Raw genomic sequence first — 21,309 nt, 5'->3', positions numbered from 1 at the left:
AGGCCTACATTCGTTCACCTATTGAGTTTAATGATAATTAAATTTTTCAATCAAAAAGATCTTTAGGCCTACTTATACCATTTTGTATAATCGTCCTAAAAATAAAGAGTATATGTGTTTCAAGTGTTATTGGAGTATTTTTATTAGTTTTCCTCAAGTAAAAAGTCCTCAAATTCACAAAAAAATCAATATAAACATAGGTTTTGCAATCGCGTTAATCCCGGGATTAAAAGTCACCAATCCCGGGATTTCTAGGTATCAAAAATCAGCCGGGATCCCGGGATTGAGACCCCTAACTGTATACAAAGTGTTAGCCCGTCCTACGTACGGGAATCGAGTAGTCAGTACAATTCAATTCCTAACAGCTAGTTTACACGTATTTTACAATAAAACAGCAATTGTGACAATGTAAAAAGCGTTGAAGTGAGATTTGCAGACAATTTGCACACTGATTAGAAGTAGCCTACAGTGGAGAGAGTAATAGTGAATTGAGAAGTGTAATAATAGACCTAGTCAACGATACTTCCTTCCATTGCATAGCTGCCTCTTCCATAATTATTATCACAACAATATAATTACTCGCATTATACCACAGCCACCTCTAATACAAGGCCGCGGCGAGTGAAAAGCGGCAACGTCGCATCAGTGTCTTGGCGTTCGGTCGTTTTACCATTACAGTGAATGGAGGAGTCGCGTACTCTACTTACATAATCGCGTTTCTACTACCTTAAATCATTAGTAATGACATTAATCTTCTTACTACAGCATGCCAGACAGATGTGATGTGCCTGGATGTAAGAATAATTACGATAGCTCAATTAAAAATGAATACATACAGTGTTCTAAGAGTCTACTTGATCCGCCGCGTAAGCAACAATTGCTTTCTGCTATTCTTCGTTCAAATTAGACAAATAGACATCTTAAAAATATTCTCGTTTTTGTGTGAAACATTTTTCACGAATATGAGCTTAGATTAAATTTGTAAAAAAATGTAAGAATAAGACAATGATTCGTGTAAATATAGACGCGAGAAGCTAGTTTTAGGTAGTAATACCGTACTATTTCCTTATTTATTTGTCTATCTTATTGATAAATGCTGTTGTTAAGTGATTAAAATAACTTAAATAAATACCACTTCAAAGAAATAAGCCGGTGTTTTCTGTTAAGTAAGCATACTAGTAAAAAAATATGTACTACACCATCTAACAATGAAAGCATCATAGTCTCCGACTCCAGTCTGAATGTTGATGTGATAAAAAAATTCTATTAATATTGTGGAAAGCCATATTGAGGCCTAGCTTCTGAAATCGTTTACAAAATGGCAAACGTTTTTCTTAGTAATTATTCAAAGAAAATAAATTATTTAGTCAGTATGCCTTCAAAATGAAAACTTCAAATTTTGTTGTCGCTAACTTATGGTTTCCTCAGGTAGACTAAAACATAATATTCCTATTAAAAATTTAAAATTAATTTTATTTGAACAAATTGTTAGATGTTAGTCTCAACAAATCCCAAAGTCTCTACAAATATTGAAGTGGCAATAAGTTAGCCCTACTGTATAACCATTCTTGGTATAGTAGCTTTATTTTGTAAAATTTAAGCACAGTCTGTCTAGTAGTTTTTACTATGTTGAATAACACACATATATACAGACACCATGAGATCTATCTATATATATAATACGTGAAGCCGTTTTTTGTTAACGCAATTTGTGGCCAATTGTTATTTGTGGACCAATTTCAACGTTTAAGGTGTCAAAAGATTCGTCTCAATATGTAGTTTTGCAATAAGGTTTTAGAATTTTAAAATTCCTACTCTTAAGGGCTTGAGGCTCTCTCAAAGGTCGGGGTTTCCCCATAAGAAATACATAGAACAAATTTAAAAACAAAAAACAGCTGTTTATAAAAAGAAACTCATTAGCGTTTTGGGAGTAAATATTGATGTTTGTAATATTGATATTCAGTAGGAAGACCAAGTTAAACAGTTAATCAGTTTTGTTGGAAGAACAATGCCTGCAAAGAAGAAATATTGAAAACGGGAGGATGAGACAATTAATAACAAGATATCTTATGCGTATGAGGAGAGTTTCTATAAAGAGAGGCCTGGTCTAACAGATACCCATCCAGATACACATTCACTTGGTGAGATGAATAATATTGGCCAGCTCTGCTATGCAACTTACTTTGGAAGTGATAAAATATACAAAGCACATAGTGTTGTCACGGTGGTAAAGTAAATGTCAGATGAAATGAATGCACGGAAGAAATGTTTACTTCTGACACTGACAGATCGAGATATTTCAAAACATTTATTAATAATGCCTTGACTATGATAAGTTCAAGTACCGGTAGTAAGATTAAACCAAATCTTGGCGGACCTTATGTTTTTAGCGAATTTCCCTATAGGGAAGTAGCTATTACCGTAGGTGGCACGGTAAGACCTAGACCCGGGACCGATTTACTTTTTCATTTTGATGTCCCCAGAGGCCAGAAACACCATTCGTTCAAATTTTTATATATATATATATATATATATACGTCCGTGAACGCGATAACTTGAGTAATTTTTGTCCGATTTTGATGAAATTTGGTTTAAAGGTGTAAAGCGGGATAAACTTGAATGAGTTTGCGAACCAGGACGATCGGACCATGGGAACAGGGCTTTACGGGGGGTTTTATGGGGTAAAAATTGGTTTTTCTCACTTTTGACCCTCAAAACACAAAATTTCCCGATTTCTCTTAAGACATTTTTAAAGAGCTTAAAAAAACAAATAATTTAGTATATAAAAGTATTTTTGTTCGATTATTAGTAACAGAGAAAATTTTAAAAAAATTAAATTTAAAATTCCCATGTTAATTTCCCATTTGACAATATGGAGAATATTGTCAAAGGTTGTAGTTTGCTTGTTAATGGATATATTTTGATCAAACTTGGCAAATTTATTTATTTTGTACCAAGCTATCAATATTTTACTCAAAAACACACTTTATTAGTTTCCTTGTAGCAGCAAACCTAGGTACTCGTTAAACCTAATGTTATTAAAATATATTTAACTGAAAATCAATTTAGACAAATGGAAATTCGCTTAGTCGGCAGGTTTGCTGCGGCGGGGGTATTATTGTTAACTTTTGTAACGTTTTGTAATCTTCATTAATGACATCGTTAACAGTGTGCTAAAGTCCTTCTTTATGCTGATGATCTAAAGATCTTTAGAGAAATAAACGACGTTAGTGATTGTCTTCTATTGCAACAAGACCTGGATAGACTAGTGGCTTGGAGTGATGTGGGTTTAAAATTCCATTCAGATAAATGTTTTGTTGTCAGTTACACCAGACGCACTCACAACGCTGTTAACTTCCAATATTCCATGAATGGTAATTTACTGGGTAGTCGAAGTAGTGTCACATATCTTGGTGTTACAATTGATAGCAAGTTGTGTTTTTCGAATCATGTAATTGAGTCTTGTAGATCAGCGTATCGAATTCTTGGCTTCATATTCAGATCAGGAAGTTTTATAACCAACATTTACAGTCTCAAACTTTTATATTGCACCTTGGTACGACCTAAACTTGAGTTTGGAGCAACTGTGTGGTATCCTCATCAAACCTATCTTGTCGACATGATTGAGCAAATACAAATCAAAACTAAAATGATAAACTTCTTTGAAGTTTTTTTTGTTTGTTCGTATTTTTTGTACATATTTGTTATTACATATGGTCTTGGTTCCTTAGATATTTATTCTTCAAGAAGTTTGGATACTTCACATTTGATGTATCTTACCATACTCTTTTAAACTTGTTTGAAATGGTCAGTCTAAAGCAACGTCGTGATATGGGGATGCTTATCTTTCTACACAAACTACTCAATGATAAGGTTGATGACAGCGAGCTCTTATCTCGTTTAGCGTTCCTTGTTCGCCGACCCTCGTCCAGAGCCCGCGCGTTGTTCAGTCCGTCCTTCTCACGGACTTGCCTAGGGGCTCAATCACCTATCAACACGATGATGAGACTATATAATTTAATATCAAACAACGTTGATATTTTTAACTCGAGCCTAGCCTCTTATAAAAAATCTTTAATCTCACATAATGGTTAATGGAGCAGCAATTACCACAGGAAGACCCTAGAATAAACTCAACCCCACCAACAAGAGCGGAGATAATAACAGCCATTAAAGGAATGAAAAATGGGAAAGCTCCTGGAGTAGACAACATTTCCCCTGAAATGTTAAAAGCTGAGGTGGAGGTAACTGCAACCATATTCCAGGATTTGCTAGAGGAGGTATGGGAGAAAGAAGAGATACCGGAAGACTGGAAGAACGGCTTGCTTATAAAGATCCCGAAGAAGGGAGATACGTCACTTTGTAGTAACTGGAGGGGGATTACGCTGCTGTCGGTACCAAGTAAATTATTAATGAGAATAATCCTGAATAGAATCAAAGAGGTAGTTGACACTAAATTAAGGAGAGAACAAGCGGGTTTCAGAAGTGACTATTCATGTACAGATATGATTAACACCTTGCGGATTGTAATAGAACAAAGCTCGGAATACCAAACACCCTTGTATTTGACCTTTGTTGATTTTGAGAAAGCCTTTGACTCCATCAGCAGGGAATCGATGTGGAAGGCTCTAGAATTTTTCGGAGTCCCTAAGAAAATCATTAACCTCATAAAATTAATTTATGAAGATTACAAGTGTCGAATAGTGCACGAAGGTAAACTTTCACAGCCGTTCAGAATCAGAACTGGTGTTAGACAAGGATGTTTACTGTCACCCATCATCTTCCTAATGGTCTTGGATGGAGTGATGAGGAAAGCAACGAGGAGACCTAGAGGGTTGAGGTGGGGACTCACAGATAGGCTAGAGGATATTGATTTTGCCGATGACCTGTGTCTTATGGCCCATAGGAAAATAGATATGGAACAAAAATTGAAAGAACTCGAAAATGAAGGAAAGAAGGTTGGTCTGAAAATTAACTTAGGGAAAACAAAAGAAATGAGAATAAATGAAAGAGACAACCACCAACTAGAGCTAAATGGTAAGGTCATTGAAAGAGTCGAAGAATTTCTGTATCTAGGAAGCATCGTATCAAAGTTAGGCGGGACAGACGAAGATGTGGCACAGAGGATCAGGAAGGCCAAGGGAGCTTTTGTTCAGCTGGCTACAATTTGGCGATCTAACCAATTGAGAAGAAGCACCAAACTCAGGATATTTGGAACAAATGTAACATCTGTACTTCTCTATGGTTGCCAAACTTGGAAAGTTACTAAAACGGTGTCATCTAAACTCCACGTATTTATAAACCGGTGCCTTAGAAGAATTTTTAATGTCCGATGGCCAGATATGATTACCAACGAAGAGCTATGGAGGAGGGCACAAATACCACCCATTACGGAAACAATAAAAAGACGGAAATATGGGTGGATTGGACACACTCTAAGGAAAGAGCAAAGCAACATAAGCCGTCAAGCTCTTGAGTGGAACCCGCAAGGAAGCAGGAGGAGGGGCAGACCGAGGATGACTTGGAGGAGATCAGTTGAGAAGGAACTGCAGGAAGAAGGCAAGAGCTGGGGAGAGGCAAAGCAGATGGCCCAGAATCGTGTCCGGTGGAGAGCATTTGTTGCGGCCCTACGTCCCCCTCGGGATTAAAGGAAATAAGTCAAGTAAGTCAATGGTTAATGTTATTAATTTCTCTCACCCTCATCAGTTATCTTGTGTCTCATGTTTTGTTTCTTATCTTATTTATTTGCGTAGTTCTTAGTCACTCTTATTTATTGTTACTTATTGCTACTATTATTTATTGTTGCTGTTATTTAATAATTAATATTTATTATTCTTAGTCATGAACGATTCACTTTATTCAATTTTATGAACTCATAGCATGTTCTCAATTTTTGTACAAACTAGAATAGTGCTGCAATGTAAATGGGATTTGTATTCTGTTTTGTAGCATGCAAAAAAAATAAAAAAAAAAATAAAAAAAAATAAAAAAAACATTATGTTTGTATATTTTTAGTTTTAGACATATTGCGGTATGTTGCAATTTTTCACTAAATAAACAACCTAGATTCCAATTTTGTCTTATTTTACTATACCTTAAAATCTACTAAAATTTGTTATTACATATTTAAATACTTTCATTCATTGATACAGAGCAGCAATACTCTTGTTGATGTTCATAGCCTCTAGCGCGTGTGAAGACGGACGCAGAGGGGGTGTGATTGCGGCGTTGCCAGTTCGAACGTCGCGGCCTTGTATTAGAGGTGGCTGTGATTATACACATTTCCAGTAGGTCTGAATAGAAACTACCTAAAATAAAACGACAATATCCAATAAAATTCACGGTACACATAACTTTGGTGTCCTGACATCATTACACCAATCGTCCACACCTGTCCTTTATATCAATTTCACTGTGTCAAATTGCTAAATAAATTAGTGCAAACAAAGAAAAGTAAAAACAATAACAATACAAAAATAAATTGAAATTTAAAGTCGTGTAAACAGATCACATAGCCATACACAGAAAGTGACAGTACGGCCAGGTGGTGTCAGTGAAACGAGAGAGCAAGGTTAGTACAAAGTTGTATATAGGGGAGGAGCGCGCAGGGGTGTTGCCGATCGATAGCGCGGGAGTACGCAGAGGGAGAGGCCGGCGTGTGCGAGTGCGGGCGTCTATAAAGGCGTTCTAGTGTGCGTGCAGGGTTTTCCGACCGTTTTACATCACTTCAAAAGTATATACACCATGGCCTTATAATAAACGGATACATACAAATAATATGCTAAACAGTCAAAACATAAAAGCCCCTACATTTTAAGGTATTTTTCAAAATGATAAGTTAGGGATTTCCATGTGGGTTGAAAAAAATTGTTTGTAATTTATTTTTTTTAATTAGGTCAAAGTTTTTGTTGTCACTAGTACAGTATAAAATATATTTTTTTATATATTTCGTATTTCCCGTTTTTGAGATTTGTGTGTACCTTAATGGCTAAAAATCCGACATTTGACCTTGAATTTTTGCTAAACCAAAACTCAAAAAAAAAATTTATTGCTCATTCTAAAGGTCCAACTAAAAATATAACATTAATATAAAAAATAAATAAAATGTTCACATTAATAGACATAGGAACATTCAAATTGTAACTTAAATCTAAAATGTCCACAAAATATACCAGTGTTTTGTCACAATAGTTCAAACTATGATGCACATTTATTAAAGAATTAGCTAAAAAATATGGTAAAATTGACTTAATAGCAAACACTAATGAGAAATATATAAACTATTCATTTAATTCAGTCCTATACCGGTTAGACCCGGCTTTTGGCCTATTGATTTCCCTGACCTCATCGCAGACCCTGGAACTTTACCCAGCCATTGTAGGCTGAGCTATCCTCGGCAAACGTTTGCTAATGGCTTCATCAATTGATAAATTACCTAAGAATCTAAAATAATTTAAACATTTGAATGAATATATAAAGAATATTGATATAATTGAAAAAGATAATGAAACATTTTAAATATTATCTTCTAAAGGTATATTTCCATATGAATTTATAGATGATATTAAAAAATTAACCCTCTCTCTCTTACACGTTTTCAGACGCATTTACGCCATTTGTGAGCTGTCAAAGACGGAATTCCGACGCATTACTTCAATGCTCACCGTTTGCAAAATTTTAATAATTTTGGCATGATTTTTTCACTATCTTCAAGTAGAAATCATAAGCATTCTTATAGTACCACTTGAATGATGATGTTTCCGTGACTGCATAAGATTCTTGATTTTGCTGTTACTGCAGAAAATGATATTGATTTCACCATACCCGTGGAATTTGGCATTTCTCTTATTAAACAATTAATATTCTTTTCTATTGATACTATTCAGTAGAGCAACCTGATTTCGGCATGACCCTACTTTGGCCCAAGACCCAATGCCTAAGTAAAAAGTCTGGCCCACAGACTGCCACGTATTATCCCAAGCTAGTGCCTAGCCCGGCTTAGTGTATCGGTGATGTTTTCTACACTTTGTAAAACTCAGATCACTCATAAGCCAATATTCCGTCACTAATGATTTTTTGTTTATGTCAATTACATAGGCCTACTACCACCCTTAGTAAAAGACTACCTACACTGATTTCAACGAGTGAATAAACAGTAAACCATCAACCAGAAGCGTTATAAATAAAATGTTTGACTTACGTTGGATCGAGCCAACGAGGAAGCATCATCCGTCTGGACACTTCTTGACGAATCCTGAAAGTATGGTTGGTTAATAAGTTTAATGTAAGACTAAATTACTTACGTAATTCCCGTCAAAGCTCAATAAAATATGTCTATTTAGGACCTGAGTACTATAGACTACTATGATACTGTATAGGGGTGTGCGATGCAACAAATGCATCAAAATTCCGGATTTTATGTATGTATTATCAGTGGTGATCAAAAAACAATTTGAATCATGAGGGAGTCAGTAATCCATCTACATACTGAAAACGCCTGCAGAAAGTCAACGCAATACCCGCAATACAGGAGCGCGTTGATGTTGCGCTTCCTTTGCGAAGGCGTTTTTATTTAATTAATTCTTTGCTTGTAAATAATGCTTGTTATTGTTTTATTGTTTATACTTGTGATTATAATTACAAAATTGTTTTATAATTTTTTGTTTTGATATATTAAACGATGAGAAGTTTTGTTAAGTAATGTGAGACATGTTTTACTACTGTAATAGCCAAAACAAGTCACTCCAAAATCATTCTAAAAACAACACAGGTCTGAAAAATTGTAACTTGATACTTAACAAGTACAGTAATTGATGTTTTATACTGAATTTTTTTTTCTGCTATGTATTTCTTTTAGTTTGTAGGTCGGATTCTATCCTCTCATTTTATCAATTTGAATTAATTGAAAGTTTCAGTATAAATATTGCAAATGTTTTTATTTGTTTAGACCAAAACATATCTTTATTTGTTATATCAATATTATAAAGTATTAAAATAGGTAACATGCCTAACAATATGATTCTGCAAGTAAAAATTATGAAATGAAATGAAATATGAAATGAAATATTATTTATTTATACAGGCAAAAGTTAGGGCCACATGGCCCTTTCTTACACTTAACCTGTCATAAATATAACACATATATTTTAACAATTACATTAATATACAACAAAAACAAAATCTAAATCATGGATACAGAAACATTAACAAAAGAAAATTACTTACATTTTAAACTGTACAAAAATAATCTTCCTGTCTCCCTCTCTCTCTCACACACACACACCAAGCACATCTGTCAGTGACCAACCAGCGTACAAGCCCCTAGGACAAACCAACCATGGCCATACGTTCAAAATACATATTTTTTAGCGCTGCCACAAACCGGGAACGGTTATCAAGGGATTTGATGGCTAAGGGGAGGTCATTCCAAAGTCGGCCAGCGGTCACAACAAACGCCCCGTCGTAAACTGCAGTCCTATGATGAGGCATACGCAAAGTCAATGAAGCATAGCGTGAATATCTAACACTTTCTTCAGCTACAAACCTAAAATCATCTACAAAATATTTTGGAAAATTTGTTTTTATTATTGAATAGGATAGCAAAAGAATTTTAATTGATCTAAGGTCACATAGCTTTAATAGTTTAGAATTAATGTAGTAAGGCGTGATACGCTCACTGCGTCTCAGATCATAAATGAATCTCAAGCAGTAGTTCTGAGCGCGTTGGAGAGCATCAGCGAGGTTTACAGTCATGTCATTGATCACAGTGTTGCAGTAAGTGAAGTGGGGGAAGACAAGTGATTTGACAAGATGTATTTTTATGTGCATTGGCAAGAAGTTTTGTAATTTTTTAAGTGCGTGGATTGATGCAAACACCTTTTTACGGATGTCTACGACTGCATCGCCCCAAGTAAGTGTCGAGTTCATAGTAAGTCCTAGGTTTTTGACCTTGTCACAGTAAAGCAGAGCTGTTCCATTTATATTTATTGGATTTGTCGTGAGAAAGTCAATTGAGTTTCGTAACCGTGGATGACAAATTATGATAGGTTTAGTTTTTTCGTGATTAAGTCTGAGTCCGTGTTTATCAGTCCAAGTAATGATTTTCTCAATATCTTCATTCACTCTCAGAACACTTTCGTTGATCTGTTTGGGTGAAAAATGTGTATAAATCTGTAAGTCATCAGCATACATGTGGTATTTACAGTGTGTGAGGACTGAGCTCAAGTCGTTCATGTATAGTACGAACAACAGAGGACCAAGGATGGACCCCTGAGGTACACCACTAGTAACTGTCTCCCAGTCAGATCATAAGTCATCAACCTGAACACACTGCCGCCTGTCTGACAGATATGATCCCAGCCAGTCCAATACACCATTTGAAAACCCTATGGCCCTTAGCTTTTCTAAGAGGAGCTTGTGATTTACACAGTCAAAGGCTTTAGAGAAATCAAATAAGGTAAGAATCGTTCCCTGCCGATGTTCCATTGCTAGTCTAATGTCGTCCGTCACACGTAAAAGTGCTGTTTCTGTACTATGAGCTGCTCGAAAGCCAGACTGTGAGTTGCATAAGATATTGTTTTCAATCAGAAAATCAGTTATTTGGCAGTGAACGATTCTTTCAAGGCCTTTAGATAATGCGGGCAATATACTGATCGGCCTGAAATCCTGGCAAGAAGCCGGGGCTGGGATCTTATTCAAGGGTCGAATTAGGGCAGACTTCCAAGAAATAGGGAATGTGCTTTGCCTTAAGGATGTGTTGAAAATATATGTGATAGTTGGGAGAATAGCAAAGAGAATGTCTTTAATAAAGCGGATTGGAATGCCGTCTGATCCGACAGCATTACTCCGAATACGTCGAATAGATTTCAGAACATCAGACTGCAGTACAGGTCTGAACGTAAACTTAGGATAACCCAATTCTTGAGCAGGGGAGTTTCTTAACTCAGTTACGTGACTTTCAACTTGTTGTTGATTAATGCTTTGGCCAAAGGAAGAGAAGAATGCATTTAATTCATTGAGAGGAATATTGACTCTCTGTGCGTCAGGTTGTTTCCCAAGCCCAAGACTTTTTACGTTACGCCATAACACTCTAGATGGTTGGTTCTTATTTTCAAAAAGCATACGAATGTGTCTTAATTTTGAATTTCGCAAAAGTTGTTTGACTCTGTTACGTAAATACCGATACTCTTCCATTTCTACTTGATTCTGGGAACGCCTTGCTCTCCTGAAAAGACAGTCACGTCTTGCCATCAAGCTACGTATTTCAGGGGTTATCCATGGCACTGGTCGTTTTTTAGTCAAACGTTTTGAAACAATTGGAGCATGTTTATCAAATAAATTTAAAATTGTAGTTCATTTACCATTTCATCAAGACATGGTGAATTTTCAATTAGATGCCATGGTGTGTTCTGGATATCTGACATGAACTCAACTTCATTCATATTCTTAAAATCCCTATATTTTATAAATTTAGTCTTGGGTTTGGGTGCCTTAACTGAACACACACAAAATATGAGGTCATGCTTGGATACTGCTGGAACTGGAAGCTGCCCATGATGTACAATGTCTTCAGCATCTACTATTAAGTCTAAGAGAGTGTCAGACTCGGCAGTATGATGTGTAGGGTCCAGTGGGAGTATGTTTAAGTTACATGAGTCGAACAATGTAGTCAGTTGTCTGTGTTCATAGTTTTGATTGGTTGAAAGTAGGTCAGTGTTGAAGTCACCCATGATCAAGACATGACTAAATCTAAATAATAAATTTAAAAGAGCATTTTCAAATTCCAGTAGATTGCCTACTCTAGGTAGGCCTGGTTATGAAGCAGCTCACTGACATTTCCAAAAACAGTAACACATAAACAAAAATTTGCATTACACAAATGTGGTAAATTTTAACTAGCCTATTGTTACTTCACTCCATTGTATGAATAGAAAAATGCCGTATTGCTTCGAATCGAGTTGCATCAATTCGAATCGAAAACCTTTTGAATCAAATCGTTGCTTTGAATCGAAAATTGTTTGCTCCTTCGCACACCCCTAATACTGTATTTAATTTGTAGAAAAGGTGTTTTTCTACCTACAATATCAAATTCATTTTTATTTTTTTGAAAAAATAGGCTCCCTTTTCCTTTTGAGTAACCCTAACCCTACAGTCATTAGTCGGTCAAACAATTAATTTAGTTCGGTCAGACGTAATTAATGACAATGAATAACTAAACCTAAATTGTCATTATTCTGCTAGTATTTATGGAAAATCATTATTTTTATGGTATCTTTATTATGTCTCGTTCTTGTAACTCTTTTTGCCTCAAGTTTTCTCACTAAATATTTTAAATGTACCGTAAAGGTTACATTCTGAGTCTTGACTCAACACTCAACAGCAAAACTCAATCCTCTGTTCCTCAAATTGAATTTGTTTTATCGACATTCCTTTGCTTTTATTTACTCATGTTAATTGTTTAGCTATTTATTATTGTTTTCTGTTGTTATTTTGTTCTTGTTGCTCAGAATCTGGCCTACTTGTAATCTTGCTGTCTCCAGTTTTGTTTTCACTACCAAATATAAACACCGATTTATTTTATAGGGTATGTTTACTTATTGCTCCCATAACAACCCGGTTATGACAGTTTTTACAGCCACCGCCACCTGGATTTTACTCTAAACTCTCGTTAATAGAACCAGCGTTAGTTTTGACGCGTTTTTGTTGGTGAAACCAGATTTCCTTAACTGTGGTTTAAATCATCAGTTAGTTTTAACCTAAGTTTAACTAAACCATCATTAGCATGAATTTGGTGAAATCGGGCCTTAACCCTCCGAGTGTTATTTGTCGATGCGTCAACACATAACACACTTTGTGTAGTGTTTTGTGTCGATGCATCGACTCACAAACACTGTTTACGGCGAAGGCTCTATGACTGACAAAATCGGATTGAAGTGGATCGAGTTAGGTATCATTTTATTTTGCAGATTCAGAGCTTTCTCTGGAGGTCTGTCTCTAAGCGCTTTTCATTTTAGTTCCGAAAATATTGTAGCAGACAGCTGACGTGCGTATTTGTAAACAGCTTAGTTAACCTCGCACTGATGACTGATGTGTTTTATTACGTTTATCATTGTTTTTGTGTTAAAAATCAACAGTAGTGATATACGTGGTGCATTATAAGAAGAGTTAAGTGATTTTGAAGGGCTGGTTGATGATCCTGAAGAAGTAGGTAGTGAAATTGATGTAAATTATCAGCCAGATCCCTAGCTATGGTTAGGCTATGCATTCTTAGCTAAACGCTATGTACCGAAATCTGTTTTTTGCCAATAACTTATTTATTTGCAAATCTACTTACTTATATTATTATATATTTGTAATCCTCATAAAATTTAAAACAAAGTGGCTATTTTCAAATATTTATAGGCCTATAATTTATACAATTTCATTGAGCGCAAACTTTTTTTTTTCCAAACTTTTTTTTTCCTAAAAAATTTTTTTGAAACAAATGTTCCTTATGTTTTATGTATAATATTGAAGCCCATAATTTTCCAAACAAAATGGTATATAGAACAGTATAATTAACATTGTTTTCAAGCTTCTCAGATCCGTTTTAATAAAACCTTGCAAATGAGCAAAAAAACATTAAGGCCAAAACAAGGGACACTCGGAGGGTTAATGTGAAAAAGACTAAATTTCTTCCTATATAACTCAGTATAAGCACTGATTACAGTCTAGACAATTTAAAGATTTATTGTTGCGGCGACCACAACAGTACATCTTATAATTGTTAATACATTGAAAAAGTAGATTACGGTATAACAAATATTTAGGTGTTTATTTTGACTACCAAATGAGGTGATCAGAGCATGTCAATAATTATAAAAAAAGATCTGTAAATACATGTACGCTTCTAATCAACTGAGTGTCATTCTAGACGAGGAGGACGTAAAGTGAGCTTATTTCGCTTATGTGCAGCCCTTGATTTCATTTGGAATTATTTGCTGGGGAGCAACAGCATGCTATCACACCACCTTGAAACCCTTGAATGTGATCCAAAAATCAATTTTGGAAGTAGCTTTTAAAAAAAATTAAAGGTACTCCACTGACACGCTATTCCATGGGACAGGAGTATTACCAGTCAGACAAATTTTCATTCAGTTCCTTGGAAAATATTGGAATATCTATCCCTCAGGTACATAAGTCAGTTCTAGCTACCAACTGTTTTTATGTTGCTCAGTCAGATTCTATATCGAAATTTAACTCAAAAATATAATATCCAACACATTTTTAGTTTATCCTCAATACAGAAATTAAAAAAAAAACAGATGCTTGTCTTACTGCACAGAATTACCAATGAAGAGGCCGAAACTTTGATCAGACCCAACCATTCTTGACCCTGACTAAACAATCCTTGACCCTTCGACCCCCTCGGCTCAGAATGTCTTCTGTCTTATAGATTGCACTGGCTTTGGTTGTCGTCGCCGACATTCTGTCATCCACTAAACGATCTGGTATAAATTAACATGGCTTAAAAATCTTCCCAAATTAAGTTTATGCCCTTTATTTTTTAGACTGATAACAGCCAGGCCTAAGCACAGGCACCTGCCTATGTAGGCCTATCCGATAGGCCTGTATAAAGGCCATATTAATTAATATGGTTAATTCAACTTACAAATTTTGTATTGTTGTATTACTACTCTCTATTTTAGTTTAAATTTCTTGGGATAAATACATTTTTTTTCATTTCATTTCATAATAACAACCATGTTAATAACTCCCGCCCGATCACGTCGTGTCCCATAGGCCTACCATTTCAGTATTTTTTAGACCTAAATGTTCCTATTTATGTCCGTGTGTGTGTTTTATTTATTTATTATTCATTGACGACCTTCGAATGAAGCGAGAAAACATCTTTAACAGCCTGAAGATGACTACTATGTGAGTTGAAACCGGCAGCAACTCGGCTATGAACAGGATTGCATAAATAGGTATTTACACCAATTTATAGTATTTAAATGTGATCAGGAGGCTTAAATTCTATATAATGAACTTGTGAATACAATTAAGCTATTAGAACTAGCTTAAGACTCGTTTTGGCTTCTTTAATGTATAAAACATGATAGTAACCAAAAATAATTCTGAGCAATATACAAATAAAACTCTAATTTTATTTACACAGATAGATGCACTTTACAGACTTATAAATTAATTTTGTAAGAGACAAATAAGCAGTTTTTTTTTTATAATTCAAGTCGGCCGATTTGCATGGAACTAACATGAAACATTATGTTTTCTGATAACCTCTAATGCAGTAATCCCCAAATGGCGGGTCTGGATCCGGACCGCCGCCTAATTTTTTACAAACCGTTAGTTTGAATTAACAAACTGTGTTTTTTATGTATTTTTATCTTTTAGTGAATTTCAACTTTATTTGAACTTAAAGATATATCGCTACCAACCATTAAAGATTAAAATATTTTATACGAGAAAACTATTTTTATCATAACCTAGTTAATTCATAGTTAATTCGCCGCGCTAGATAACAACCGTTATAAGCGATGCTATGCACCGGCTTTTTCTTTACGCTTCCTCCCCTCCATTGCTAATTGAACTCGCCCACCCAGTGGCCACGTCACGTCGTCATCGCCAGGCCGCCCGCACAGGCTGTAGTCACCACTGTCGATGTCACGTCGTCTGTTTGTTTACTAATGTGGTGTTTAGTTCTCTCATTGATTATTCATCCTGTCATGGGTTAGTTATGCAAAAAGTGTAGTGCGAAATACTTACAATGGATAACAAAAAGCGGAAAGTAGACAGTGAAAATAGGCAGTTTTTACCAGAGTGGACGGACCAGTATGTGTTTATACTTCCAAACAAAAGCGGAGCGGTGCCTGTGTGTTTGATATGTCAACAAACGGTAGCCTATCTGTTGTCAAGAGTTCAAACGTTAAACGACACTTTGAGACTAAACACAAGCCTTTTATACAAAATACCCAATAGGAAGTGATCTTCGCAAGTCTAAGATTGAGAGTTTACGTTCGAACTACTTAGTTAGTACCCAGATATTAAATCGAACAATGACAGCCCAAGAAAGATGTGCAGAGGCTTCTTTGCGTATTTCGTGGACTCTCGCTAAACATATGAAACCGTTTACTGATGCAGATATAGTCAAAGAATGCATGATTGAGGCAGGAAACGTGTTATTTTAGAATAAACAAGATGTTGTTGACACTATTCGACGCATGCCGCTTTCTGCATCTACCAGCACACCAAACACTGAAGTTTTAGCAGAAGAAAGTTCTATAAGCTTGAAACAGATTCTAGCAGCTACAGACAGATACGCTTTAGAATTAGACGAATCATGTGACATTACCAATACAGCTCAATTGATTGTTTTTGCGAGGTTTTTGGACAGTAAAAAAGAACAGTTTGTGGAAGAATTGTTAACTATGTTGCCAATATCAGGGCAAACACGCGGAGAGGACTTGTACAACGTTTTAATGGACTATTTTGAGAAAGCTGACTTGGATTTGAAAAAAATTATATCAGTAACGACAGATGGTGCTTGTGCGATGACAGGAAAAAACAAAGACTTGGTAAGTGAAAACAGACCCTAAATTTAATGAAAGTTTGCTAGCCTACCACTGTATTATCCATCAAAGTGTGTTGTGTTGCAAACTGAATCCTGCTCTTGAAAGTACAATGCAAACTGTAGTTAAGATGATTAACTTCATACGATCAAAGTCTTCACTTAGGCACCGTCAATTCAAATCACTTCTTGAGGAAACTGAAGCACAGTTTGACGATTTATTACTTCACAACAAGGTGGCTGAGCAAAGGATTTGTACTTCAATGGTTTTTTACTGTTATGGAGGACATAAAAGTATTTCTTTCAGAGTGTAGTGAAGAAGTTGCATATGAACACTTGGGCTTTCTGCTTGATACAGAAGACACTATTCAAAAAATAGCTTTCCTGACAGATGTCTTCAGACATTTCAATTTTTTAAACTTAAAAATTCAAGGGAAATGACTTCTTGTGTGTGAACTTCTCTCAGAAATTAGAAGCTTTACGAGAAAGGTTGTTCTTTGGTGTGAAGATATCAGTAACGAACGTGTGCACTTTCCCAGCCTGAACTCAGTTTGTGAAACCAACGACGTTATTGACATGAAACAGTTTGTAAAATTTTTAAACTACCTCAAATCTGAGTTCGAAGCTCGATTTAGTGACTTTGACAAAATAGGGAATGTGGATCCCTAAATAACTGTTTTTTCTTTAAAGCCTAATGGAGAGTGGACCAATGAAGCAGCAGTAGTTTTTAATTGTTATAAAGCAGCCCTGCAAATGTAAATAATAGATTTCCAGGAAGACATTGCTCTGAAGGACAAATTTAGACAAGTCCCGAAAGAACTTTCGTGTGAGCTATTTTGGATCAACTATGTGAGCAGTGAAAAATATCCTGAACTGAAAAACTTGGCCATCAAACTTTGTACAATGTTTGGATCAACGTACACATGTGAGTCTGCATTTTCAAGGATGAACTTTATCAAAAATAAATACAGATCTCGCCTCAATGACAGCCACCTCAACAACTTGATGAGAAAAAGCTGAACAGGATTCATTCCAAACTTTAAAAAATTGGCCCAGAATAAAAAATGTCATTCCTCTCACTGAGTTTGAGTATTATATGTGAGTAATATTTATGTATAATTTTTAAGTGAAATTATATTTTATGACACAATTTATAATTAGTGATTTTTTTCCAAACCTAAACAATAGAGGCTATTTTCTGATAAATTCAAACTTTTAAATCGTATTTTGGCAACAAAAAATGTTACAAATAGCATGCGAAAATAGGCTTAAATCATACCATTTTAACTGAAATTTTGAAATTACTTCCACACCCCAGACCCCCCGGAAACTTGTGCCGACCGTAACAGTTTTATAGAAACTTGGAATGGACCTCCACTAAATTTAATTCCCAGCTAAAAAAAAATCAAAAGACCAAAATATCCTATAAAATAAAATGTGTACAAAATAGATATCTAATACATGTACAAACAGATTAGGCCTACCTGTCAAGTGTAGACAGATTATTGAGTTTAATTTTGAGTAACAGTCAAGAACAAGAGTTTGTCTAGAACAGGGGTCTCCAACCTTTTTCACTCAAGGACACATTGAAAATTGTTCGAGGAGAGGTGCCCCCCCCCCCCAAAAAAAAATAACCCACAACTAAGTTGTTGACAAACTAAACAGTGTTTTTTATTGTTCTTACTTATTTTGAACCTTTATGGGCAGTTGCTAAATTTGTTAAACATACCCTAACAACGTTTGTTTAGCTGTTTCAGAGTTCATCAGTCGTGACTTGGTGACAATCCAAGTCGACTTAAGACTCCACTGCAGGGAGGCAAAAGGCTTTAATAGCCTCAGCCTACTTCCCCAACCCAGGAGAAACTTGTCCTCCGGGGGCAGTATTGCAGTTGGTGAGTATGCTAGGAGCAAGAGGATGCCCCTAATCCTCCGCTGTGACGCAAATGCTCACCACACCATCTGGGGGAGTTCTGACACCAATGAAAGAGGTAAGGATCTCCTGGAATTTATATTTAAGGTTGAATTACAAATAGAAAATACAGGTAATGTTCCAACCTTCAGAAATAGAATAAGAGAGAAAATCTTGGACCTCACTTTATCGTTAAACCACTTTATGGCACGTCTCTGACGAAGCCTCTCTATCTGACCACTGCCACATTAGGTTTGACCTTTAATAGCAAGTATCAAAAGCGCTTTGACATACAGGGCTCCTAAAACAACTAACTGGGTGGGATACAGGGAATCCCTTAGGGATGAAGTTGAAGATAAGGTGACCCAACTCATGACCATTGACGGCCTTGACATGAAGGCAGAAGGGTCAATCCATATCAAGTGGTCCAGAAATAAATTAATTGGTTGCTTCAAGATTTTTTATTTTTTTCATATTTTTATCCTTGAAGGTATATATTATTAGAAGTACAAAAATATAATTATTTTATTTTTATTTTATTTTTCTACTGTATGGGGGCCATTTTTTTGTTACTCGAACGGCCGTTTTCAGCGGTTTCAGAGCTCTGCGTAAAATTAAATATCTCTGGTTCTACTAATCCTAGAACATTAAAATAAAAACCAATCTCTTCAGAAAGATCTGAACTTTAATATGGTAATATGTTGATGCACTTAAACTAAATATATAGGTCTAATTACCTGTTTAAAGTTTAACGCAACGATGTTACGAATGCTGATTTTAAACAATTAATTTGTATATAAAGGCAATTGACTATGTGTTTGTTATTTTTTTATCTGATAGTTATACGTGTGTACTCCAAATTCTCAAAGTTTCAAGTTGTGGACTTGCATAGGGTTTTAAATAAAAATTGTCAAAATCTTAAAATTTTCAATTTGATGCTTAATATCTTTGTTGGGCTCAGATATAATACTAAGTAAGAGTATTAGGTATGCTGTTTAATGATTTTATTTTGTGGACTCAACTGGTTTCAAAGTTATGAAACATTGAAAAGTACTAAATAAGCATTATAGCCGTAATAGCGTAGAAAGCATAATGTTATATTATAACTCACTATCAATGTATTTTTTAACAATGTTATATGTTAATCATATATTTTAAGCATTTTGATGTTTTAAAACACTCTTTGTTGTCTGCCACAGGTACAAATCTGTGAGAGGATTGTGTTCAGGGAATTGGTAGACGTCCTTTGAGTCGAAATTGAAGTTCTAATTTAATTTTTTTGCTAATTCTTTGCCGTCTACATAAAAGTATTGAATACCTTTAAGGGTTTGTTTTAACTAAAGTTAAACATATCCTTATCATTCAAAATTTGGTTGTCTATGGTACATTGTAGACTGTATTAGTTTCTTTGCTCTTAGTAGTGCCTCCTACACCATTGCAGGAATTTTTTCTTTGCACAGTAGCAAAAAATGCCTCACAGCTGGTACCTGTGACTTGAATATTTCAGTAAAAAATCATTTTATGATACTGTACTGTACCCACTAATTAGGACAATTTTTCTGCACGACATAAAAATGGCTTTTAAATTAATTATTGTTGTTTTTTATTTCAGAAACAAAGAAATAATATGCCACGGACATATAAAAAGAAACTTGGGGGTCGTAACTATAGAAACTATATTACACAGCACCTCCAAGAAGCAGTAGAAATGGTTTTAAGCAAGCAGCTATCTCTTCGAGAAGCTTCAGAAAGGTAACTTACTTAATTATCGTTACTAAGTAATTTAAAACTGTAATCATACTAAAAATGTAATGAATTATCATGGTATTTATGTATATGGGTCAATATTTTATGCTACGGAAACCATAATAAATAGGATTTGGATTTATACTGCGGCAACAGGTAAATATTTATGCTACCAGCTAGAAGCTCTCAATATAAATTAATGTTTAATTGACACAGTTGGTAGCATAAATATTTACCTGCAGTAATAAGACGCTCGTAGCTGTCGTAGCTACAATTATCATCGAACTATTTTTGTGACTGCTACTTTACTAATTTTACCTTATTATAATGCCACTTTGGCCTGGGTAAATGTAAATATTACATAGACATGGCTTTGTTTTCAGATACAGGGTGATTTGTACTCAGTGTGACAAAATTTTTTTGGTGTAAGTACAAAGTAAATGGAGTGTGATGATGCATATCAAATGTTCCAAGTCTAAAAATTAGCTTCACAAAAAATTATTTTATGTATTTAAAAAATAACCATGTTTTTAAACTTAATACAGCGATTCCTCAATTACCTGTTTATGGATTTGAGTAAATAATGTCATTTTCGTGTTCTACATTAAATTTTGAACAAGAGTAATAGAAAATAACGGAGGTTCAGTTGTAAAAACTCCATTGTAAATAGATTCAAAGATAGAAATTAAGATGTGTGATACAAATTTAAAAAACAATGGTCTTTTGCATTTTTCACACCCTGTATACAAGAAAGTGTCGGAATATGTTAAAAACTGCGCCACTTTATAAGCTTTCCAACCATATGCTACACTATTGAGGTTTAGATATTTCTTTGTTTGTTATAGTGGTTTGAATACCAGAAAACAGGGAACTTTTTTACTGTTTTTACTGTTCAAGCTGAAACAAAAATATAACTTTTGCTTAATACATGCCCACTTTCTATGTTTTAAATGTTAAAGACAACATGCTTTGTAGTCTTCAAACCACTAAAGCGTAGCCTACATAAGCAGACATAAAGCTCAATGGTGTAGCATATGGTTGGAAAGCTTATAAAATGGCGCAGTTTTTAACATATTCCAACACTTTC

The 21,309-nt window shown here is 35.1% G+C and overlaps 1 protein-coding gene across 2 annotated transcripts in view; it reads right to left on the bottom strand.

The window, feature by feature from the left end:
• LOC128997905 (cytospin-A-like) overlaps window positions 1-21,309 on the bottom strand; it is a 96,075-nt gene that overhangs the window by 60,550 nt on the left and 14,216 nt on the right. For both annotated transcript variants that reach the window (XM_054423712.1, XM_054423714.1), the window contains exon 3: window positions 8,201-8,254. In XM_054423712.1, coding sequence (XP_054279687.1) covers window positions 8,201-8,254 — 54 coding nt within the window. The remainder of the gene's footprint in view (window positions 1-8,200; window positions 8,255-21,309) is intronic.

Source organism: Macrosteles quadrilineatus, unplaced genomic scaffold, assembly GCF_028750875.1.
Source record: "Macrosteles quadrilineatus isolate MER2022 unplaced genomic scaffold, UCM_ALF_1.0 Scaffold_7__1_contigs__length_78375512, whole genome shotgun sequence".
Classification (NCBI taxonomy): Eukaryota; Metazoa; Arthropoda; class Insecta; order Hemiptera; family Cicadellidae; genus Macrosteles; species Macrosteles quadrilineatus.
Note: the sequence above shows the minus strand (reverse complement) of the source record. Positions and strands in the feature narration are given on the sequence as shown.